Source organism: Nipponia nippon, unplaced genomic scaffold (genome assembly GCF_047370975.1).
Source record: "Nipponia nippon isolate SJK-2023a ecotype South Korea unplaced genomic scaffold, ASM4737097v1 scaffold_4, whole genome shotgun sequence".
Lineage (NCBI taxonomy): Eukaryota > Metazoa > Chordata > Aves > Pelecaniformes > Threskiornithidae > Nipponia > Nipponia nippon.
In genome coordinates this window covers 125,819,903-125,845,413 of record NW_028262358.1, presented here as the reverse complement: position 1 = coordinate 125,845,413, position 25,511 = coordinate 125,819,903, and the positions used below count along the sequence as shown (strand labels likewise).

Sequence of the window (25,511 nt, the reverse complement as noted above, 5' to 3'; positions counted from 1 at the left end):
GTCTGGGCTCTCAGGAGGACAAATCCATTTGTCATGGTAACCCAGATGCATCGGGAAGGACCATAGTTCATCAAACCTTGTCATCCCAAGTATGAGTCTTCTGGCCTATGTAAGATGTCCACCTTAGGACTCCTGGGGCTAGAGGGGATATCTTTGTATTCAATAAACTCACACAGATTTTTCTTCCATGAAGATGTCAAATTCAGTTTTGAACCTGTAAACTTTCAGTATCCACCAGATCTCGTGGTGGGGCTCTCCACAGCCCACCCAGCATCATCTGAAGACCCACTTCATCCTGAGCCTGCTCCCGCCATCTTCGTTTTCACGTCTTCCAAGCTTTTCTACTGAAACAGATGATGAATAACTGCTTCCTCCCCAGTTTCACCTTGTGGCTATTCATTACGTCCTCTTTTGAATTGCAGAAGACTAATTTAGGTTATAGTTCCTCATACAAAAGCTGTTCCAGAGCTTTTGCCTGTTCTATTGGATCCTTTTTGCTCCTGTACAGTTAATAGCACAAAACCAAAGGACTCTTACAACCGACAGCTTGTTGCAAAGACAGCCTATAACAGCATTGGGAAGCAACTTTCTGTGTTTCTAGTGCTGAAAGGATTAGTGGAAAAACTTGTTTTAATGATGTTTGGATAATTAAGGTTACTGGATTGCTTCCAGCTGCTAACACAGGCATAAGATTCTCTCCAAGAGACCTGCCTGGTCTGGACTGCACATAATAAAGTCTGGGGATCCGAATCACGTATGAAGGTGACAAACATAAACCCTAAGTTGCGCAGGTGGCCCCCAAATCCCGTAAGATCTTCCCGTATGAATTTTTTAGTCTTACTGCTGAAATTAGGAATGGACTCTAAAAAGTCGTTTTGGACTGAGACAAAGGCAAATCAAGCACGAGGCCGGCATGCCGCAATCTCATGTAAACATTTTGTCTGGGTTACAAGCATACTTAGTTGCATTCAAAGAGATTTAATTGTTTTCTGCCTTTGAGCAATTCTCTAGAGAAAAATAACACCTTGATGTGTGCACCGGAGGCATCACTCATTCAGCGGTCCGGTGAGCCAGACGCAGACCCCTGGATGCAACCTCAGGGTATCCCTGGGATTTCCACATTGAGAGGGAAGAAACTAGGGAGGCCCGAGTCTCCTGCATCACTGACGATGCTCCCAGGGCTGCAGCTCAGACCTCTGCACGGTTTAAGCAAGCTGGGCAGCGGAAAGGCTTGCCCAGCTGCGGTCCAAGCACCATCTCAAGGAAACCGAGGCACCTTCTGGTTTGCAAAACACAGCTCTTGCAACTCCCTGCCTGCCCGGTGTCTGAGCACTGCCCTGCACGAGGAGGGCACTCAGGCAAGAGGGGAAGCCTACCGCACCAGAGTTAATGATTTTTTTCCATTATACTCTTTCTACAGTGATTCTGCAGCGGATTATTTTCTGCAGGTGAAATGGTGAGCACCCTGGTTTCTGCAAGTTGATGGCAGTTTCATACAAGACTTCAATTCTGCAGAGATCTTAATTGCTGGAGAAGCTGGAGTACAAAGGACAAAACAAAGCTCTATTTTTATCCTGGAGAGCACAGTGCTGTATTAAAAGCCTTTGGTATTAGTCTCTTTGTCTCTCGGTCAGGTAAGAGGAGCCAGCTCCTGCCTCTTCCCTGCGGATATCGGTTTTCGGCAGGGGGATGTTATCGGTGCCCCCGTCCCTGCATTGCCCATCAGGCCGGCGGGGAGCCGACGGGTTGGTAACGTGGCTTTTGGCCTTTGGCCAGATCCAGTTACTGCTTCTCTCCCCGGAGAGGAAAACAGTGACATAGAGGGCAACAAACCACCTCGAAGCAAAAGCTCCTAGTTTTTGTGCAGCCTTCCTCATCCTTAAGAGATGCGGTCGTTGACTGGTATTGTCCTTGGTTTATGCACAAGGAAAAGACGTGGCCCAGAAGAGGCTTGTCCAGGCTGTCCCAGCAGGTCAGGAATGGGAGCAGCAGCAGGGACCAGACCTCCCACCTCCGGGCTGATGCTCTGTGGCCGCTGGACCACACAGCCATCCTCTCTGATGTCTCACCAGCACGACACGCTGCCCTGGCTGCTGCCTCCACTTGCTTCTTGCCTCTCTGCCCTCTCCTGTGCATACAGTCCTCCACCCCACTCATACCAGTGTCTTCTCCTGCTCAGACACACTCAGATCCACATCTGGGACCTGACATCATGCACCCACCTCCTGCACATGCCCTCTCCCACAGCCCTTCACCGTGGGACCGCATGCTACGAATTTTCACCCCTCTTGAAGGTATTTTGTAGGTCTCCTCAGGGGACCAGAAGACAAAGGACAGAGATGAGCTGAGTTCCAGTAGGATCTCAGTATTTCTACCCAGGTCACCCCACCATGCAGCAGTTATTTGGCCTCACCACCTGCTTTTCGGGAGGGGACACACAGCATCAGATGAAGCATCTCAAATCTGTAGGACGGGTGTGCAGGACCCATGATTATTGGTTCTCCTCTCGTGTGGAGCACTTTCAGTCTGCACCTACACTAGTAAATTAACCACAGGCAGAATGCGGCACTGCCCCTCATCCACCCGCACGGGGACAGGGCATCCCTGGGGAGGTTTGGATGGATCTTGGCTGGAGAGGAGAGTTTCCCAGCCTGGGGATGCCCTACCCGTTCAGAGGCTGGAGGCAGGTTTCTGGGCTGGCGGCACTGCTGGTCTGGCCCGTTTGAGCTGTCCTCATGAGCTATTTCCCCACCTCCATGCTCTGCCCCTTTCTTTGGGCACTCAAACACGCAGAGTCCTGGGGAATGGCTCCCAGGGCCGAGACCCACCGGAGTCCACAGCCCCTCGGAGGAGCCAGCACACAACCAGCTGCTGTAAGGAGGCCGGGGCCAGGAAAGGATTACCTTACTAGCTAATTAGCTGCATGCTGATGGCCACTGAGGCAGGAAACAAAAGCAACTCAACAGAGCCACACAGCCACGTCTGGGTACCGGCCCCCTCCATTGTTCAGGGTGGACCTGCATCAGGTGTCATGCCTTTATCTGGGGCTTTGATAAATAACGCTAATCAGCTGCGTGTGAATTATTCAGAGGCCACAGCTCAGCTTTCCAAACCCCAGTGCCAGGGCTCTGCTTCGCCCCACTCCCTCCTCTCCAAGATTTATGTCCGTCTGTCCTCCTCCTCCAACTCATTTCTGTGCAAGAAGGCTGGGCTGTAGTTACAGCACTGGTTTGTGACCCTGGGCTTTAAATTTTTTTTTTTGTACCACAGATTCCTTGCATTCCTTTGAGGGAGGTGCTCAGCACCAGCTGCTCCAGGTGGGATGAGGCCAGGTTCATTGGCTGTGCCTTGGCACTAATATCCTGGTGTAGAATCATAGAATCACAGAATCGTTAAGGTTGGAAAAGACCCTTAAGATCATAGAGTCCAACCGTTAACCCAGCACTGCCAAGTCCATCACTATACCACGTCCTCGAGCACCACGTCTACTCGTCCTTTAAATACCTCCAGGGATGGAGACTCAACCACTGCCCTGGGCAGCCTGTTCCAATGCTTGACCACCCTTTTGGTGAAGTTGTTTTTCCTAATATCCAACCTACACTCCCCCTGGCGCAGCTGGAGGCCGTTCCCTCTCGTCCTTGTAGACATTTCTTAGCCAGCAGGAGAAATGCTATGAGTCTGAACAGAAATCCCTGGATAATCCCTTTATATTTATGCCTTGGAGTAGTCTATTCTGCAGGTTGATTCGTGCCACGGATACTTAGGGCTGAAACATATTCCTTCCTCTCTCAGTAGGCAGCTTATAGGGCTGGACTAAGGCTCTCCTGTCGTTGCCTCTTTTAGGCTCCTGGTTGTCTTCTGCTTCAGGGAACTTCGGCCTGTTCAGCCCATCCTTCAGCCACAGCCAGTTCTCCTTTCCTTGTACCCAAAACACATCGCCCTGGGGCAGGGCTGCTCCTGGTTCTCCCAGACCCCTCTCCATCGACTAAACATGAGGGGTTCAGCTCCATCACCTAAAGATGAGTACCTGCTGCCATGCAGATGTCCTGGATCAACTTTGGATCTACAGGAGACATGGGTCCTTCCAGAAGCTGGATATTCAAAGGGCACTGGAGACCTGTGTGGGCACCTGAGCCCTAATTCCCCATGGACACCTACAATGCAGTGAGAGATGAAGCCCCTCTTGGGATTCTGCTTCCCGCTGATGTCAAGGGACAGCCAGGGGAGACGTCTTGTTTGGTGTTTGCTGAAGGGGCTTTCTGATCCTGGCTCCTTTCCTGGGCTGGGCTGCAGGGATGAGCTGCTCCGGTGGCCCAAAGCAAAGATGGGCAGCAAGGAGAGCACGCTGTGCTGTGTCCCTTAACTGCCGAAGGATGGACTGAATGCACACTGCCACAGACATGCTTTGGGGTTCATTTTACCACTGTAAATGCCAGCGTGAGAAAACCGTTTCTAACCTGAAGGGCTTTTTAATTTAGCAGAGAGAGATGGAACAGGTAATTAAACTCCAGCAAACCTCTGCAGGGAGGTGCTGGATACTCCACCGCTGTGCTGAACGCTCCACCACTGCCCCGGGCAGCCGACCTGATGCTGCTCTGAAGCTGGGCTGGTCCAGCTGTGTCCCACAGCGGGGCGAGAGGAGACTCTAACGGGGATGTGGCTGCTGGGGAGGGCGAGCTCTGCATTTCAATACTTAATGGGGGCTTATAAGAAAGATGGGGACAGGCTTTTTAGCGGGGCCTGCGGCGACAGGACAAGGGGGAATGGTTTTAAACGGAAAGAGGGGAGATTCAGACTGGACAGAAGGAAGAAATTGTTTGTGCTGAGGGTGGTGAGGCACTGGCCCAGGTTGCCCAGAGCGGTGGGAGATGGCCCATCCCTGGACACATTCAAGGCCAGGTTGGACGGGGCTCTGAGCACCCTGGTCTGGGTGAAGATGTCCCTGCCCATGGCAGGGGTGGGACTGGGTGGCCTTTGGAGGTCCCTGCCCACCCAAACCATTGTACAGTTAGATGATTCTATGATTTCAAGGCAAATGCACCCCAGAAACAGGAGCAGCAGCTCCTGGTCCAGCCTGTAACGATGCAAAGCAGGCAAACATGCTGGATAAATATTTCTGTTGGTTGTCGCAGGCCAGGGGTAGTTTCTGGGTAATCATCATAAAGGAACCAGCAGCCTCTGGTCCACTGATACCAATTTTTAATGAAGCTGGAATAATAGAGAAATCCCAGCACAGCAAAGAGTTCATACAGGGTAAATGGGAGAGCCAGTCTAACCTGGCAGCCGTCCTAGGGAAATAGGAAAGCCTGTACAGGATTCAATGAATAAGCAATTAAAAACTGGAGTGTCATCAGTGACATTCAAGGTAGGTTTATGAGGACACAGAGCCCGTCAAAACAAGCTTGGTTTGCTGCTTTGGAGTTGGTTTGTTCGGTAACTGCGTGAAAGGAGCAGGTTTTTACAAAATATTTGGTTTAACACTGCCTGCTATCAGTGCTACACACTAACAAGAACAGATTAATGAAGAAACTCTAAAAATAGGACCTGAGCTGAGAATCATCTTTGAATGACAGTGCTATGGTGCAATTTTGCTATTAAGCCCTTGACTACTACATCAGTGACTGGGATGTAAAAATAACTTACAATCAAATTTTCAAATAACGTGAGGAGTGACAGAGCAGTCAACCAGGAGAGAGTGGCAGCAGCCACGCAGAGCAGCAGGGACCTTGGGATGTGCCTGAGCTGAACAGAAAGGGCACTCATCTGCCAAAAACACTGCTAAGAAGCAGCATCTGCACCTCAGGCTGGGAGAAAGTGGACCCGACTTCCATGGACGCAACAGCTCCGGAGAGCGCGGTGCACCAGCAGCCCAGCACGGTGAATATACAACCAATTAATCCATAACCACACGAACGGAGGAGGGATGGGGGAGAAGAGAGATGCGTTTCATCCTCAGTCTGCAGGGCTGGGGAGATGCAGGGCAGAAGCGGATGCATCCAGCCTGTGCTTGTACTTTCGAGGGAGGATGCTGAAAGTTGAACATGAGTGGGATAAAGAGCTGCAAAGACGATTTGAGATGGTGAAAACCACCGTGCAACGAGAGGTGCTAAGAACGGCCTTCTCAAAAACAAGACTGAGAGGTGCTTTGACTACAAATGTGCAAGAGCTTTCGAGGGCAGAAAATACCTGGCGAGCAACGGGCAGAGATGCTCCTGGTTTCATGGGCTCTAGACACCACGATGGGGGAGCCCAGCTGACTCAGCTCAGACTCCTGAGCCCCTGGGACAAGAACCACAGCACGTGGGGGCTTCTTTGCACCAAGGGGGGACTAAATGATGGAAGAATCCAATTCTCACGGGGCATTGGAACTAGATTCCTGCTCACTGCAGATCTGGTCATCCCTTAATGGTGAGAAATAAAGTTAAAGGCATTGCTCAGTTCATGTTGAAGATGGGGTTGCAGCATGCAAATGTCAGTTGAGCTAGCTTAGACCACAGAGGAAGATAAAGCCCAGCCAGGACGCTGGGACATGGCTGCAGCCTGCTCCCCTGCAGCATCAGCAATTGCTGCTCAAAGGCAAGGCTGATCCGTGTGTTCACCTGTGAGGCAGCCCAGGCCCTCATGAGTCAAAGATGAACTGAGAAAATGTCCAAAGTGATGAAAATGATAAAAAAAAAAAGGCCATCTTGGAAGTGGAAGTGGCTCTTATACAGACAGTCTCTTTGCATGTGCAGCTCACCAATGGAAAAAAGGCACTTTAAGAAATTTGGTTGGACTAGCTGGATATTTTATTTTGTGTTGGGTATTTGGAAATTTCTGAGAGACTTTGGTCACCTTGAAGGTGGAAGCAATTACCCAAACGATCACTTTCTCAGCCTCTAATCAGTGCAAACTGCTGATATGCCCTGGCCTTTCCAATTCCCAGTTCCATGGAGTGACAGCTCTTCATTTCCAGACACAGAAACACCACTTTCTGCTTTCTATTGCATCTTTCATGTGGATTTTTTTTCAGGTTTTAAGGCAGACAGAGAGAGAAGGGATTGCTTCTTTGTGTGCAGAGCACACAGAATTGCTGTCCAGGAGGTAAATTGGATACATCCTGACGTGCAGTTTGTTAGGGCAAAAGCATCTGATTCAGTTGGCATGTTTTCATTCCCTTCTGCTGGGTAATGAAGATATGAAGCTCCAAGCCATCATATATGGAGGATGGAGGGATGCTCATGAATGGAGGGATGCTCTGTCCCTTCATGTCATCCAGCTGCCGGCTGCACTAAGCCTGTGCCAATGCATGGCAGTATCCAGGCTGCTTGCTCACACCAGGGGAGTAGAAAGCGAAGGAAGGCATTGAAGGAGCATCCAGTCAAAGAAAAACCATTGCTGTCATGGATGCAACCTGAAGAGCAGGTTCCAGAGGCTGGAGGTGATGGTGGCTGGGGAAGGAGGTGGATCTCCAGGTCTGCATCTGTCCATCTCAGGCTCCCATCGCCCATCTGCTGCCCTCAGCCCCCGAGGAGGCCCCTCTCACATGGACCCTGGGACAGTTCAGGGCTGCAGAAATGATTCAGGTCTCCTATTCCACGTCCCCATCACTCATGAACTTAGCGTCCACCACAACTGCCCTATCTCAGTGCAGGTGCCTATAGGAGGTGGTCTGAACACAACTCAAAGTGCCTTGTCCTACCCATGGCTCCTGTGGCAGAGCTGAGATCTCCCCACAAGCCCTGGACCGCTCTTCTGCCCGTATCTGCCATCCATTCCCACCCAACTCATCCACCTGGGCTGGCACCCTCTGGGGGCTCCTTGCCTTTCTCCTCCCAGAGAGAAACTGAATAGAACAAGCTTTTTCAACTCTCCTTCTGCTACTCAGGCTCCTACTTAAAAGCAAGACAAAGGTAGGTATTTTTTTTTCTCAGTTTGTTGTTTGGGTTTTTTGTTTTGTTTGAAGGGGTTTCGTGGCTTTTTTTTTATTAAATCATGTATATTTAGCATGCCTGCCCTGCATGCCATCTGTCTGTCTCCTCATTTTTTTGGCTCTGAAGCAAGCTTTTGCATGAACATGTGCCTGGGAGATGTTCAGGAGACCCTGCTGAGCTCCAGCTGGGGAAGACACTGGATTTCAGTGCAAAAACTTTGGTGCAACGTCCAACCACAAGCAAGAGCCCTTCCTCGGCTCTCTTTTTTTCCTTTCCCCTCTTTAATGTCAGTGTACATGTTCTGTAGGACAATTCACGTATGCCACTCATGTTTTTGTGAAATGCTCCCATACTTTTGCAGTGACAGCATGGAAAAATGTATGAAATACACTAAGGCTGACAGGAGGGACAGACAAACTTTCCTTCTCTCGTGCTCATTATTAATGTGGGGGAAAAACTTAGACTGTAAGAAACCTTAAAAAATGTTCATAGCATTGCACATAATACATAAGTCCTGGCAACCACCGTAGATACTACGGTGAGAAAAAATTACAAGAATAAGATAAATAAACACTTGCAGAATTTGCAAAAGCTGGGGAACTACATTTAGGTATCAACTTCCACCTTGATAATCAACCAAAAGATTTCAGTTTCTCTTAAACATATGCAAATTGTATTGAACCAAACAGCAGCACCTTGGGAGAACGGTGGCATAGACGTGGCGCTGACCACCATCTACTTGCTGGTGGTTAGCAACCTCGCTTGCTGAGCTGTACACGTGGCATCTGAGCCTCCCTGCCCTTCCCAGGAGACATCACCAATGTCTTCCTCACCCTCCAGTCTCGAAATCAAACAGGGATGTGGCTCCAGTTTAAGCAGGAGCTCCCTCTTCGCATCGGAGCGGACGCGGGGGGTCAGTGGGAGGGAAGGACAGACCACGCTCTCACCTGTTGGTGAAGACTTTGCTGTAGTTGAACACCTGGATCTCCAGGATCTCATTCCCATCGATATTGCTTGCCACCGGCCAGCGGAAGGTCTGCGGAGAAAGGACGGGAGGGAGATGTCAGGCTTGGTTCAGGGAGCTGTTGCAGAGGCGATGGGATGGAGCTGAGATGACCATGGAAAAAGGCTAACTAGCCTAACTAGCCAGATGACCATGAAAAACCGCTAACTAGCCTAACTTGTTCCCAGCAAAAAGGCAGAAAGGGCTGTTTTATAGGGATCTCGCAAAGAATGTGCCTCAGTGCCAAATATTTATATATAGAGTATGAATATTAATACACATTGTACAAATGTGTATATATATTATATATATACACACAAGTTTTACATTTATACATTTATACATATATATAAAAACATGTACATATGTATATATATAAAAATCACTTTCATTTGTGGTTTTTTTGCTTCCCAAGCCAAGAAGTCCGTCCGCCAGGCTAAACCACCTGAGCTGCCTTCAGTTTTCCAGGTTGCGGGCCACTTGTGACCTCCCAAAGCCCAGCGCAGCCCCTTGCCAAGCTGCTCTCGGTGCATCACGGGCTGGGAACGCGACGCCCCCGATGTGGAGGCGTGGGGTTGAGCCCTGCATCGCTTACAGGAGAGGCAGGACCGCATTCAAAGTCTTGAAAGGAAAATGCTTATCAAGCAACTTCTCAGGAAGAAATTAGTGACTTTTCAGAAATATGCCAACGCTCATGTTTAAGCTATTTTTTCCCCCTTTTACATTTTCTACAGTGAGTCAAGGAAGCAAATGAAAAAAACCCTGAAATGTAAAAGAAAACTAGCAATGGCCCCACGGCAGTGATATCATTTTGCTTATGGCCCAGCCTCTCTCCTCATTCTGCAGCTGCATTTACTTCGGGCTCTCCATCGTGGGGGTGTAACTCAGCCCTTCCCCTTACAGCCTGCGTGCCGCTCTCTGCTCGCCCCTTCCCACTGCCTTGGTGCTCCGTTAGCCGGTACTAGCTAGGTTGATAAATGCCACCAGCAATCCCAAGATTAATTAGGAGCTGCCTGTTCCCTCCTGCCATCACCGTGCCTCTTTAGCCTCAGAAGTTGTCCTACCCTGACTGTTCAGGGCTCCTCAACACGTGCAGGTGGAGATTCATCAGCCCCAGCCTCTCCTCCCCACCACGGCCCTCAGACACGCTGGTGAAGGGGATGGAGTCCACCATGTTATGAGCACAGCAGCAGCCCATCAGCCTCCCACAATGTTCTGGATGTTAAACTGGTCCCATCTGCAGCTTCAGCTGGGCAGAGGGCTCCCCATCCTGCCTCACAGCAGAAGGTGGCATTCCCAGGGTCTGCCCAGAGACAGCCAAAGGGACCAGAGCTTAGACCTTCTCAAGAGAAACTCTTCACTTTTAACAGCAGGGGTAGTTTACTATGGGATAAGCTGCTCTGCCAAGATCAGGACTCCTGGGTGCTTCCAAGACAGAGACAGAAATCCAAGCGCAGGGGACATGATTTCTGCCTGGATCATGGAATCACAGAAGGGTTTGGGTGGGCAGGGACCTCCAAAGGCCACCCAGTCCCACCCCTGCCATGGGCAGGGACATCTTCACCCAGACCAGGGTGCTCAGAGCCCCGTCCAACCTGGCCTTGAACGTGTCCAGGGATGGGCCATCTCCCACCGCTCTGGGCAACCTGGGCCAGTGCCTCACCACCCTCAGCACAAACAATTTCTTCCTTCTGTCCAGTCTGAATCTCCCCTCTTTCAGTTTAAAACCATTCCCCCTTGTCCTGTCTCCACGGGCCCTGCTAAAAAGCCTGTCCCCACCTTTCTTATAAGCCCCCTTTAAGCCCCTTTAAGTATTGAAAGGATCCTCCTGGTCCTTCCTGCTACCTGATGTCCATGCATCCTCACCACCTCAGCCGAGCCTCAGCTTTGATCCCTCTGTCCAGAGCTTTGGCCAGTACAAGATGAACCCAAACCCCTCCGCTGTCTCCATAGAAGAATAAACCATGGTCCAGGAACAGGCTTAAACACATCTGACACAGACCGGGAGTTTAAAGTAGTCTGGAAGCACCTCCTGAAACCCCAGCAGAGCTCCTGGACACAGCCAGGTCCTATTTTCTTTTTTTTTTCCTTCCTCAGAAATGCCACCCTCTGCTTGCTCGCAGACCAAAGCTGGGGGAGGAACTGGAATGAGCAGGCATCCCTGCCTCGGTCACTAAATCGTTTGGGTAAGTCTCTGTTCCCCATCCTTGGGCTATAGGGTGGAGGACAGAAGCTGTCTCTTGCTCTTCGGGTACGTACAGCACCGAGCACAGGGAAGTCCTGCTCTACAGTTTGGTCCTCTCTAACAAGCAGATCCCAGAGCTCAAGTGTGGCTACCAAGAGAAAGTATAGAAATAATGATGTGTAGGCACCCCCCGCCCTTGGTTAGAGGTTTGTCAGGCGGCAAAATAACACATTTGGGAAGTGCAGTGGCCTAGAAAGGCTCCCAGGATCCCCGCCGAACGGCCTCGCTGACAGCTTTCCACACCAAGAAGCTCGTCCAGGGATGTCCACGCCGCAGCCCATGCGCTGCTGCTGCTGCAGCAAACCCCGGGGGGCCGGCAAGCGATGCACGGCACGGAGGAGCACGCTCCCATCTGCTCTGCTCTGCTCTGCTCTGCGACGTCCCGTATCGTGCTGGGAGCACTCCTTGCACGCCTGCCTGCACACGTGCTTGCACACCTCCAGTTCCAGAGGGACCTGTCTAGAGCCGCTAATGCAATTTGCTTAAAGCACTTGGAGCTCTGCCTAAAATCCTGGGGAATGCAATACAGGGCACCATTTTCCGCCGTCAGAAATAATCCCTGTGTGGTGTAGTCCCTGGTTTCTTGGGGCTGGGCTTTGGAAAGGGGCTTAGATCTGAATTCTGCTGCAGATCCCCTGGATTTGGCCAAATCGTTTAGGACAGAATCCAGAGCAGATGCTTTTGGTTTGGGGCTTAAGAATCGGGGTTGGGATTCCTCCACCTGACTTAGATGCTTAGAGGTTACCTACCTAAATCAACACCCCTCGTCTGGGCTCTCCATCGCTGGAGAAACTCTGGCATGTGCCGGGCACAAACCGAGCCATGGCTCAGCTTTGGGAGGGGGCCACACTCTTTCTATCCTTTCTGGACAGACGATCCAGCCATGACTCCATGCCTCAGATTAAAGGAGGGCACCCTGCTCTGCAAGCTGTCCAAAATCCCCTCCCCGCAAAAAACCCCACTAACAGGACAAGGAATGGGCATCCAGATCCCCAGGCTATGAACAAATCTCTGCACCACATTCCCCAGCCCATGACCCATGCTCTGCCAGTCTGCCCAGTCACCCTCAGCCTCCTCCTGGTTTTATCCCAGTGCATGGAAAACCGCTCAAACTGACACATGGCACCCAGCCATACATTTTAAAAACTTATTTTTCCCCTGCTTCGTGTTACAAACGCGCTGTCCCATGCACCAATGAATCCCTGGGCATTGCTCCCCCCGAGGCTGCTCTCATCTTTTCTGGCTGCCCTTTGATTTTGAGTGTTTTGGGGAGGCGGGTGGGGGATCTGCAGCACCCAGACCACGTCGAGCACCTTGCGGGTGAAGGTCTGACAGCGGCAAGTCAGCCCGCCTGCGAAATGAAAATGCAAGTCCCCGTGCTTATCTCTGTGAGTTACAGCCGCCTCCGCCTCGGCAGAAACAAAACAGCTCAAAGGAACTGGGTGATATTGTTTCCCCCCAAGATAGATTTTTTTTTTTTATTATTATTATTATCTTTTAAGCCTGGAAAGGATTATTACAGTCGCTCAGCCTGACCTCTTGAACAACCCATCCACAGATTTTTGTCTTTCACTCAAAGGCCCTTAAATCAAACACAGATATGCCATGTAGCTCAGTCAGAACATATTTTTAACTGGGAAAAAAGGAAAAAAAAAAACATACCAGAATTCAAACAACACCACTTAATTACACTTCCAGATAAGTGGTTTCCACAGCTGATTGCTTTCAACGATAAACATTCGCACCATACTTCTGCTTTGAATTTATGGGCTTCAGCTCGCCAGCCTTTGCCCTGTGTGCTCCCCCCAAGCCGAGGCGCTACCTAAATCCTTCCATTTGGCTTTTTCGCTGCTGTTCCTTGCCGCCTGCAGAGATGCACCGAGGGAATTGCCCTCGGGCTGAAGCCAGCGCTCCCTTCGCAACACGGAGAGGCAAAGCAATGCCACCAGCCTGGGCTGTGCCCCTCTGGAAAGGAGACTGGAGAGGGGCACCCTGCTAAAAGCACCCAGCGCAGGCTCTGCCGGGGCAGGCATCGTCTCGCTGCAAATCCCTGCCGCTCTCACTGCCACCGAGGCAGCCGCTGGCACCCAAGAGCTGCGTTGCGTTCGCGCGGCCTCGGCTCTTTGCAGGCAGGTTTTCCTTCCCTCGACCCCCTCGCAGCGAGCTGCCCTTCATGCAAGCCATGAAAGAGGGCACATGTTTTAGAGCTGAAGTTTTCTCGGTTAATTTATAACAGGCCTTGAGGGATCACTTGCTCTCATCAATGCAGAGTGCCTGGGCTGAAGGTAAATACCGTCTGGCAGGTAACGTGGGCTGGGAAGCCAACACAAACCCTGCCAGGGAGTGATTCGGGGGCTGCAGCCTGCCCAAGCTGCTTTCCACCAACCCACTAAAACCCAGCAGCACCAGGGACTGTGACGCACCCCCAGACGGATCAAAAAAAGCTCTCCCCAGATGTGGCGTGCATGGAGGTGACCCGTCTGTCCTTCTAGACCCAGCCCGTCCTGCGAGAGTCCGACCTTTGCAAGGGGCTGCACTTAATGGCTGCTTTTCACGGCGTGTGTCCGTGCCCATGACCATGGCCGAGGGCTGCCGCGGCAGGAGGTGGCGCAGGGGCAGGCTGGAAGGCTGCTGCTAAAATGTGGCTTGTGTCAATAGAAAAGCTTGCAACGGCCACTCTGCTTCAGCACGAGTGCTGGAGTGAGCTTGCAGGGTGAAAGCCACAGATTTTACATTCATCCAATGCAGTTAGGTGGTCTGATGGCCCACGGTGTCGAAGAAGCCCAGGGAATGAGGCTGGAAGGTCTCTGAGAGCACGTCCATCTGTCCCTCCTCCCCTGGCAGCAGCAGCAGCTCCGCTCAACCTTTCAGCCCGTTTTTACAGCGGGATGAACATCCAAGCACTTTGCAAAACACCCCTGCAATGCCACGGTGGATGCCAGCTAAGAAACAAAGCAAAATGACAATAAACCCTCACTTCACATCTAACCAAGGGACATGTTCAAGGGGATGCTGATGCTGCCGGGCGGGGACAGTGGGTTGTCCCAAATCTGCCACCTGTGGGGTTTTCCATCTCCTTCCAAGCCAGGCGGTTGGGCTCATTCCCATGGCACTGTGCTGGGCATGAGACCCACGCAGCTTCCCCACCCTCCCGGCTCTGCACAGCGGATCTCCTGGGACTGGTGATCTCATATCCATCAGGAATCCCTCCAGCCACGGCACAATCTAAGTACTACATCACTATTAAAGTAATAGTATAATCCGCAAAGCTATTTTATCCCTTCTCAGTGATCTGCCTAGAAACTGGAGGACGGACTTTTTAGCAGGGCCCGTGGAGACAGGACAAGGGGGAATGGTTTTAAACTGAAAGAGGGGAGATTCAGACTGGACAGAAGGAAGAAATTGTTTGTGCTGAGGGTGGTGAGGCCCTGGCCCAGGTTGCCCAGAGCGGTGGGAGATGGCCCATCCCTGGACACACTCAAGGCCAGGTTGGACGGGGCTCTGAGCACCCTGGTCTGGGTGAAGATGTCCCTGCCCATGGCAGGGGTGGGACTGGGTGGCCTTTGGAGGTCCCTTCCATCCCACACCATTCTGTGATTTGATGATTCTATGAAATTGCTCTTACTTCACATTTTTTGTAGGGAAAGGTATGGGGGACGCAGTCATGGGAGAAAAGACAAGCCTGATGCACCAAACAGAGAGGTGAGAACTGGCAACCAGACGGCATTTAAGGCTCAGGGGAACCCCAGAAGGTGAAGAACAAGACCCTGAGCTACCGGACACTGTTGTGATGGGGGGGTGTTACAGTGGGATGGCTGGAAGAGCCCCTACTACCCCCTCATGCTCCAGGACACGTCAGGAGAAAACCGTCCCTGGGGGACAGTTACACCAGCACTCCCCATCAGCGCTGGCCCAGCTGTGTGCCAGATGTGGAAGAGGGAGGAAGGGAGAGGGGGCACAGCTGGAGAGGCACCCCACAGTGCCTGCACCGCTGGCGATGGCCGAGTTGATAGCCAGCAGCTCTCAGCATGGGGCTCAGCACCATCCTGTGGGACACTCCCTGCTCCCTCCCCGTTAGGAAGCGCCAGCAGCACCGGCCCAGGAGCACACCCACCGCCGCGGCACCGCGCGGGGCTGGCGCTGCTCCCCAAGGCTTCCCTGCTTTCATTACCCTTCCTCCTTCCCGGGCTGCCGGCCCGTTAATTCTCCTTCCTGGTTTTATTGTTAAAAGCCTTTTTAAAAGCCCTGTGCAAAGCTAAGCAAGTGATATCTGCTGGGTCAATTTTATCTGTTTTTTATTAACGAAGGGGGAAAAAAAAAGATAGAGGCAGAGAAATGCCTTGCCAGGATGCAGAAGCCCAACGCTTCCAGCGAGACTAAAGGGAGCTGGGAAAGGGCATCTTTGCAAGCTATATCACCCCTCTTTAAGCCACGTCACCCCTTTTTAAGCCACGTCACCCCTTTTCAAGCCACGTCTCCCCTTTTTCTGCAGCACCGGGGAGCCTTGGCTGGATGTTCATCCTGCCTGTCATCTCCAAGCCTGATTAAGCAGGAGCATTTCCAGATATTTGGGTCAAGGCTGCGGCTCTGAGTCCGGGCTTTCTTGACAGCAGCACTTAAGCCTGTCCTGGTCCCTTTAGGAGCGACTGAATGAAGGCAAGAAAGACCACACATGGCCCATCCCCAGCTCTCCATGCCCAGCACCGCCACTGGAGCTCCCTTCCCTTCTCTCCTGTGGGTGCCGGTGGGAGAGCGGCAGGACAAGCCCCTCCAAGAAACCCTTTGGGGTGCAGGCAGGACACAACGCAGCCGTTCCTGATAATGTAAAATACAGCCATAATGCTGTAGCTACCCTTTGGAATAGCCAGCAGCTTATCTTCCCCAGCCTCTGGAGAAGCACAGGCTTTGCATAATTCATTAAGCAATGAATAAAAATAATTGCAAAAGAAATAGAATGAAACCAAACACACGGAAACGACTGGGGCAGCCCAAATTCAGCCTGGTAGCGGGTTCTCATGAATGTTTTAAGCGGTGGCAGGGAAGGCTGATGTGTTGGTTAGCGCTGTCAAAAAAACCGCTGGCTTCACATGAACCTAATGTGAATTTTCTGCTTGTCCCCACCTCTGAGGCGAGGCAGGGTGCATCCTCTTCATCCTCACCCCGTTTTGTCTCCCCTCACAGTGATGAGAGATTGGCCAGCTCAGCTTCAAAAGCCTTCCCTACATGAGGGATGAGACATCCCCCCACCCAAACCACCGCCCAGACAAAAGGTCACCATTTTACCCCATTTCGAGGGGAAAACAGGAGGAAACAGGGTCATTTCTGAGGCTTCTCCTTCAGGGTTTCCCTGTGGGTTTCTCACCACCCCTGCCCCACCGTGCATCCCAGCCTGGTGCTGGGAACCTCCTGCACCACAGTCTGCACCAAAACTGTTGTCTCCTGTGCACACCACCTTCTCCGAGCGATGGACCTCCCTCGTTCACCTCGTCCACCTCGTCCTGCCGGACAGCCCACCCCGTCAACAACCTCGCTGCCAAAATTACCGTCCAGCTACTCAACGCTGACAGCAGCAGAGGTGCACTGGCATCGAGGGTGGTCCACTTTGCCTAGCAGCTAATGGTAAAAATTCACAGAGGCCGGGTCATGGAGCAATCATCTCTCCACCAGAGAGCTGGCACCTCTTGATACTGCTGCAAGCCATCGGGGCTCATCTAGACAACAGCTCAGTTTTGAGCACCACAAGCATTACAGACCATAGAATCATAGAATCACAGAATCGTTAAGGTTGGAAAAGACCCTTAAGATCATCGAGTCCAACCGTTAACCTGTCACTGCCAAGTTTTCACTGTACCACGTCCTCGAGCACCACATCTACCTGTCCTTTAAATACTTCAAGGGATGGAGACTCAACCACTGCCCTGGGCAGCCTGTTCCAATGCCTGACCACCCTTTTGGTGAAGAAGTTTTCCCTAATGTCTAACCTAAACCTACCCTGGTGCAGCTTGAGGCCGTTCCCTCTCGTCCCATCACTTGTTCCTGGGGAGAAGAGACCGACCCCCCCCGGCTCCAGCCTCCTTTCAGGCAGTTGCAGAGAGCGATGAGGGCTCCCCTCAGCCTCCTCTTCTCCAGGCTGAGCCCCCCCAGCTCCCCCAGCCGCTCCTCATAAGACTTGTGCTCTAGATGGGTGCACATAAGACCACGTGCACCCATCACCTCCTGCAAAGCTGCCCATGGGATAGCCCCCTGCGGGGAGAGCAGCTGGGCAATAGTTGAGTCAATAATAAAATTTTATTCAATAAAACTCATCAGCTGGGCTTGTCATCAATGGCGTGATGACTTTCCTTGTGTGTACACTCAAAGGGAAATATCTGCTTTCCTGGATAGCCTCATCAGCTAATTAATCCAGGCAGCCCAAGACACATTCCCTAGCTCATGGCAGGTTTCTTGTCCGTGACCATTGCATCAGGGAGTCCTTCAGCAGCATGAGATAATCAGGCTGGAAAGCTGAACCCAGAAACGTAGGCTAGCCTACATGTTTTCTGCATTGTTCACTACGGGCCATCAGAACTCATCAAACTCTTATGTTTTGGGCCAGTGGGGATAGCATTGGGTCACGGTGCTACAGCAGGAGCTGTGTCTGACCTGGCATTAGCACACATTTAGGTTACCGAATGCCTCATGGAGCATCTTGCATGACCCCAAGGACAAAAGCTTGACTGATGGGGCAATCGTTCAGGGCATAAGCACTCTTCTTCCAGCACAGGGAAGACTTAGGAATGTGCTTAACTTAAAAACCACTGGGATTACTCATGTTTGGCAGGTCCCAAGCCCTGGAGCCGTCAGCAGCTGCACACCCTGATGTCGTCTCTGCCAGGGCTCCGTGTTGACCTTGGTCCTCAGTGCAAAGTAACCTCTGATTCACGCTGGAGTTTCCTCCGGCTGGAGCCAAGTGGCTGATGAGAAAAATCAGGGTATTTGCAGTGCGGGTGAGCAGGGAGCTGGGTACAGCCTCGGGCTGCCGATGCATCACCTCCCACCCAGCACAAGGAGATGAGAAGAACCCAAAGCTTGGTCCAGGCACGCAAAGTTGCTCCAAATCAGCTTGCCTCACTCTGCTGCAATTCACTGTGTAGATACTACCAGGCTTATTTTAACTGAGGCTCTCACAGCAGGCACTGTAATAAACATGATCTAAACAGAGAGATGGGGGCAGCCTGAGGCTCATCCCCACAGATGCAGTAAGAGGCACTAGAAGAAAATACGATGCACACTAAGATATACCCGTGGCTCAAGGCTCTTATACCTGCTGTCTTTTAAGCTCTATAGTCTTCATCCTCCTGACGTGCACCAGTACCCATCCTTTCCTGCACACTGCCTGGGACCGCAGGGGGCTCAGAGCTTAGCTGGGATGCTCAGAGCGTAGCTGAGATGCTCCAAGCTTGGCTGGGATGCTCAGAGCATAGCTGGGATGCTCAGAGCGTAGCTGGGATGCTCCAAGCTTGGCTGGGATGCTCCAAGCTTGGCTGGGATGCTCAGAGCATAGCTGGGATGCTCAGAGCGTAGCTGGGATGCTCCAAGCTTGGCTGGGATGCTCAGAGCATAGCTGGGATGCTCAGAGCGTAGCTGGGATGCTCCAAGCTTGGCTGGGATGCTCAGAGCATAGCTGGGATGCTCAGAGCGTAGCTGGGATGCTCCAAGCTTGGCTGGGATGCTCAGAGCGTAGCTGGGATGCTCCAAGATCACTGTGCAGCACCAAGCACTCAGAGTAGCCGGTATCTGGCATCCCACCAAGCCTGAGACAGCGAGCGGAGCCTCCAGCCCTTCAGCCCCGGCAGGGCAGGATCTCCTCATTCAAATCACAGAGAGTTTTGAGACACAGGCAGCTCCACCAGTGCACACCTCCCTGGTTGTTATTCAAATCAGTTATTATACTAACAAATTGCTGTGTGCAGATCTATAGAAATCTGCATCCCGTTAACACCAGCAGCTTCCCCTGGCTGCCTCGGCGTTGCAGGAGCGTGGTGGGAGCCACATCTCCAGCCACCTTCTCGCTGTGCCTCATCGACCCCGTGCAACACTGGGGGTACCGGTGGCAGATCCCACCCTGCCCGAGCCATGGGCTTCCCCTGCCCCTTCATCCTCCCTGGCAGTTTAGGGGAGCCTGAGATTAAGCTCTTCCCCTAAAACCTGGAGCAAGGACTAACCCGTGCCAGGGACACGGAGGGGCAGGGAGGAGCCGGGTGTGCTTCTGGCTACGCAAGCTGGGAACACCACGGCATTTATCACCCCACAAAAGCATCCCATGCCTGAAACCAGGATGAAACCTCATTTCCTAAAGGTGACAAAGCTTTAAAAAGCGATAAACAATCTAGAGATCTGAATATTCCTCATAGCCTCTTGTATTCTCCAGCCCCTGGGAACGCGTTATCTTCTACGAGAAACACAAAGCAATCAGAGGAAACATCCATTCTCTTCTGAAAGCATTTTTCCATTTTGAATGTGACTTCTTAGCAGCACCTCTATTCCCTGCTTGTGTGGGTGACCTTATTTCAATCATCTCAGAATATTTACTCGGTTACTGCTTAAGAAAAGGCTGTATTTCAAAACCACACAGAACCTGGGTTTCAATTCCTTCTCTCTCCTTTTTCAAGCCCAAAGCCGAGTGCTAAAGGCCAACACATCCTCCGATCGGCACCCAAAGCAGATGAATTGGTTTGTTACCCGGCGTGAGCCGAGGGATGCAGATGGGTGAGGGAGGCTGGCAGGCTGAGCATCAACAACTGAGGCACCAGGGACTGGAAACAAGGAGGAGTTTTTCCCCCTGAGGCAAGGAAAAGGAGAGCCAAGAGCCCAGCGGGATCTGCCCAGTGGAGACAAGCAATTTTTCCTGAAATTTCAGTGCAAACAATATGGATTTTTAATTTTTTTTTTTAATTAATCACCCCACAGGGAAATGCTGTAGAGCTGTTCCCATGTCATGGGCACCCCGTGTCCTCAGCCCCAGCCAAGAGACCCATTTGCTACCTGCCAGAAGAAACCTTGGAGCAGACAACAAAGATGCCAACACACTTAAAATGGGGAATGGGGATATTCAACTGGACGGGGAGTCACAGCAAAGCCAACCAGATGCGCGAGACAGACCAGGAGGAAAACACGTCTTCTCTTACCTCATCAAACCTGGCCTCGTCCTCGCAGTTTTCAAGCACTCGGGTGTAGAAGGAGAGCCCTGGAGGAAGGAGAGGAAAACCAGGTTGGTTGCAGCGAGGCAAGGGGCAGCCAGGGTGGGAGACACGGGTGGGTGCTGCACAGCACCGGCGGCAGCAAGACCCCGGGCTCGGGGTCTGCGGGGGTGGCCTGGCTGGAGCACTGGGACGGGGAAATGCATCTGCGAAGGTGCGAGAGCACCGCAGGCACGTGTGCGGGGGTGCAGAGGGGACACAGCCCACGCGAGAGGGCGAATCCAGCTTCAGCTCCCCTGCGCCGGCACTAAACACCACATTAACGTGCTTTAAGAGCTAATTAAGAAGGTTTTCCTGGAGTGTGCTTAATTGGTATCTTCAAATCTTGACCCATCTATTGTAGAGCAGACAAAACAGAGCATGGGGATGGGCACGGCAGCAGTTTTCGCAATGGCTTTTACATTGGTTGAACAGGGGCTCCTCAAGCTTCGGGGTATTGGGGTGCAGGTCTACACACCCCAGAAGTGTGCTCAAAGCCCAGGGATGAGATTTAGGACCAACCGCCCCAAGAAAACCACCCCAGCTCCTGCACAGAGCAGAAGATGGGCACGTTTGGGTCCAGTCCCACGAATGCAGCCACGCGTGCCCACCCCGATGCAGCATCCTTCCACCACTGCAGCCCGGCTCTGCCTGCGCGGGCAGGGGAGCACCGAAAGCCCCCGGTCAGCTGGGAGCAGGGATGCGAGGAGGGGAGGAGCGGCCAGACGTGCTGCCGCGGAGGGGAAACCTAGGGAGAGCAGCCAAGCATGTGCATTAGTTATTGAAATAATCAGGTTTTCCCAAGGAGCCCCAGCTCATAGGTTGCCCCGTGCCTTCCGCTGCTCTCAGTAGGATAACCTTACCCACCCACACCCCCCCTGAATCAATATTTCTTGTTAATATCCACTTCATAACGCTGCAGGAGGAAAACTTACAAAAATGCTAATATTTAATCACTGAATCACATTGAGGCTTTCCCTTCCAGAAAGGAAATCTGTCTCCTGGGTAATTAAAAACAGCTCGGTGCGTGAGTTTGGTCTGGGCCCAGCATTGCACAGACAACCTGGGGTCAGGGAAAGCAGATGCCAGGGTACCCCTTACTGCTGCGGGGTCAACTTTTACTTTAGAACAGAATAGAATATTTTACTTTATTTTACCAAAGATTGAGATATCCTGATGCCACAGCTCTAGACAGGGAATGCCCTGTCCCTTTCTAATTTAACGATTACACAAGGAGAGCCAGAAAATCATTTTGTCAGACTTTCTGCTGTCTGCAGCATCCGACCTGGGTAAAGCAAACCCAGAACGTGCGTCCTGTATCCCAAACCACCCTCCCGGTTCCCTGCCATGAGTCACTTCACCCACAGATGCATGAGTTTCTCAGGGGTATAGGCAGATATAGGCACTGTATTTATCTCATGCCAACCAACTCTGGCCCAGGTTGCCCAGAGAGGTGGGAGATGCCCCATCCTTGGAAACATCCAAGGCCAGGTTGGATGGGGCTCTGAGCACCCTGGTCTGGGTGAAGATGTCCCTGCCCATGGCAGGGGTGGGACTGGGTGGCCTTTGGAGGTCCCTTCCCTCCCAAACCCTTCTGTGATTCCGTGATTCTAGGACCCCACAGCCTCCTAGGTGATGGGACAGGCACAGAGCATCTCAGCCTTGGTGTGGGCTTAAGGGGAAGCTGCAGAGCAGCCTCACGTAGATACGGGACCAAACTAATTAAGGAGACGTGCACAGGTCAGGGGGTGAATCAGCTGTAAGTGAACACACGTAACAAGCAGTATCTGGGAGAAGACCCTCCAAGGGGGGCAATCTGCCACCCAAAATAACTCTCCTAAGAGCATGGCTTAAGACAAGCCAACATGGTAGGACCTCCCCTGCCCCGTCCTCTCCCAATCCAGCAAGCATCACTGCGATGTCTCATTACAGCAGTACCATTATCCACCAGTGCCCGGTGGTGCTCCAGGGGGTATCCAGGAATGATCTCCCTCATTTGCACACACTAATCCAGAGAGGAAGCCTCGCCAAGAAGCTCTTTATAACTCCATCTGTGATCAATTAGCAGACAAGCTCTCTAATTGCACTGGGGCGCAAGTCCCCTCCTTCACAAGTGCAATTAGGTTGGTCTAAGAGTGCAAACTGCTATGGGCAGTGACCCTGTGTGAGGTCAGACCGTGCTGCGGGACAGGAGCAGGCACCCCCAAAATGGGCAGGCTGAAGAAAATTAATCATTTTTCTGCTCTTTCCCTGCAGCCGGCCCGAAGAGCAAGTATTTGCAGAAAATCCCAAATTCACCCCTAGCTGAGTTTCACCTGCAGAGCAAAGAGGCGGAGAAGTGGAGAGCTGCAACAGCAACGGATTTGGGGCTTTGGAGCCCTTTTCAGCCAGCCTGGGGCAGGCACGGGGTGGCTGCTGGGGAGTGACGGCTGCCTTACGAGGCCCTGAAGCTCAAAACCACCCCCAAATCTCCTAAGAACACCTAGGAGGGTCATCTTGTTGGTTAACACCCTCCCCAGCCTCCCAGGGTACGAGCATCCCCTGGGAATTTGGTGAGTTGAATCCCATGCCGTGGTGGGAGATGAGTCCCTGATGCTCATGGGTGGGACTGGGTTTTGGCCACCCTGGTGGGGTAGAGCCACCTGAGCTCTCCTCTCCTCTTCCAGACTGGGAGCCAGATAACCTGGCACCTCTCTCTGGCTGCTCCCATGGGTCCAGAAGTGGGAGCTCCTGTCCCTGCCTCAGTTTCTCCTATTTGCAAAATGCAAATAGTGCAGCTATGGCTCACGGGGGCTGCCAGGAGTGCGGGGATCCCTGGGAGAAGAGGAGCAGCGTTATTCTGCAGCCATCCCACACAGCTGTCAGTCTCAGCCCTTTCTCTTTTATCGGGGCTGTGATTTATTAATCTCCCACCTGAGCTGAAGTCGAGCAGTGTTTCAGAGCACTGCCCACCTGCAGAAACGCACAGGCAGCCTGTCACACCCGAGTCAAACTCTTTCTTTAACTTCTTTTCGTGCAATAATAGATGCTTTTGGCTGAATGAACAAGCACCCACTCGGGGAGCTCTACCCGAACCCCCAGGCTGTGCTGCCGGCGGGTGAGGAGAGGGAGGAGGCTGGATGGCAGCTTGGCTAGCGAAGAGCATCCCCCTCTGCAATGCCCAGTACCTCCAGGAAAACCAGAGTACTGAGGAGTATCAGCACAACACTCAACCTGCCAGTTACTGAGGAGCACTGGGGGATGCCAGGCTGGTGGAGGTCACCTCGCTCCACGCTAAAGGGGCCTAAAGCTCCCTCTAGGGTCACTGGAGAAAGGCAGGAGATGCTTCCCTCTGGAGACCTTGGCACCAAAACCCACCCACACCGGGATGTTCCCCTGGGTCTGGCACTGAGGGTCCAGCTCCATCCTATCCCATTCCAGGGCAGGGGTTAGCCCAGGGTTGGGCAGCCCTGGGGCAGTTTGGATGGGTCCTGGTTGGAGGGAAAAGCCACGGCCAGCCTGGATGGGGATCAGGGTAGGGTTGGCACACCATCATTTTAATCAAACAGCAAAAATACAACCAGGGATTTCAAGAGTTGGTCAGAGAGGATGAGGCAGCCAAGAGGATCCAAGTAATGCAGCTCCACAGCAGCACTGAGCTCACCATGCCATGACTCTGCTGCCCATCATTCCCAAATTCTCACGGGGCAAGGGCACAGCTCAGGCTCTGCCTGAGCCACAGAGACACTAAATGCTGGAGGAGCTCTGCCCCATCCATGCACCGAGTGCCCAGCGTGCTGGGACGCTTCATGGCCACCTCCAGCGTGGGACCCGGTGGGGAGCAGACCCTGATCCCAGCTCTGGGATGTGCTTACGCACTCGTTAGTACGACAGCACCATGGCCATGCCCTGAACGCTCCGGAGGCAGGAAAGCCTTTCACGGAAGGCAATGCCACGCAGTGCTGGGCATCCTCAGGGACGGGTGTCAGGAGCCACCTGCTGAAACCCAGCGCTGGGACCCACTGGTGCAGGATAGGGCCCAGCCCGGGTGCCTGAGGGACCCAGCCCTGGCTCCTCCAAGGAGCAATGTGGTACGAGCCATTCCTCACTAGTACCAAAAAGCACATCAAGAAAAGACCAAGAGCATGTGAGAATTCCTCCCTTACTATCACTACAACTGTTGGAATCCATGGTGTGGCAGAAAGATCACCTTTCCATAAGGATCGCACCGTTTACGGATCCTCACGGTGTGATAATGCTGGTCCCTTCAGCCAGAACAAGGTCCTGACCCCATGCAAGGTCCTGTCCCGGGTTCATGTCTCGTGTTAGCCGGCACCCCAGGCTCAGTGCTCTCCCACAACCCAAAACGATGCTGCTGTGTGTCGCAGAGCCACCCAGGGCATCTGCCCCTGGCCTTCCCTGTCCGCAGGGCAGACACGGAGCTGCCTCCACGTGTTCCCCTTTTGGAAGAAGGAATTTGGGTAAGATGTAAATCAGCTTTGGAGCTGGATGTGCTAAATATTAACACGACGCTTTAAACTGCCGTTTCCTCTGCAGGCAAGGCTTGCTGCGGCTTCGACAACGCACCGGGTGGCATGAAAGGGGAGCGGGACCAAACCCCTCTCCACCCACCATCCCGTCCGAGGGATGCGTTGGTCCTAACCACCCGCCTGCTGCCTTCACCCACCCACCGACGCATGGGATCGCTCCGAACCCTCCTCTACACCCTATTAGCAATAGGATTTTGCCAACCACAACCCCAGGATCCAGCCCTGCTGGGTCTGGTCGCCAGGAGCCTCTCCACCAGGACCAAGCTTGCCGAAGACAGCAGCATCGGGGTCCTGGTCATGAGCTCCGTGGCTGCCCAGGGCGAGCAGGGGAAGGGGCATCCCAGACCGCAGGTAGTGGTGGTATCTGGTGGTGACATCCACAGCGTGAGACTAAACCCCCTCCTTGCACACAAATCCATTGCAGCAAACTACCAGGAAAAAAATTCCCGAACCCTGACCCAACTGTCCTCAAAGATGACAGCAAATGTCTTCCTTGGGAAAGAAATGTCCTGGCTCCTCGCGGCTCAGCACCAGGGAAGGAAACGTTGCCGTGAAGTTTAGTGTCGTCCGCCCTGGACGGCATGACAGCGATGGCAACCCTGC

At 52.6% G+C, this 25,511-nt stretch overlaps 1 protein-coding gene across 6 annotated transcripts in view; it reads right to left on the bottom strand.

Annotated features, from left to right (window-relative positions):
* The window catches only part of OTOF (otoferlin), a 111,996-nt gene that overhangs the window by 85,036 nt on the left and 1,449 nt on the right, over positions 1 to 25,511 (bottom strand). For all 6 annotated transcript variants that reach the window (XM_087776097.1, XM_087776091.1, XM_087776092.1 and 3 more), the window contains exons 2-3: positions 20,329 to 20,387; positions 8,861 to 8,949 (exon numbers count right to left, since the gene is read on the bottom strand). In XM_087776097.1, coding sequence (XP_087632223.1) covers positions 8,861 to 8,949; positions 20,329 to 20,387 — 148 coding nt within the window. The remainder of the gene's footprint in view (positions 1 to 8,860; positions 8,950 to 20,328; positions 20,388 to 25,511) is intronic.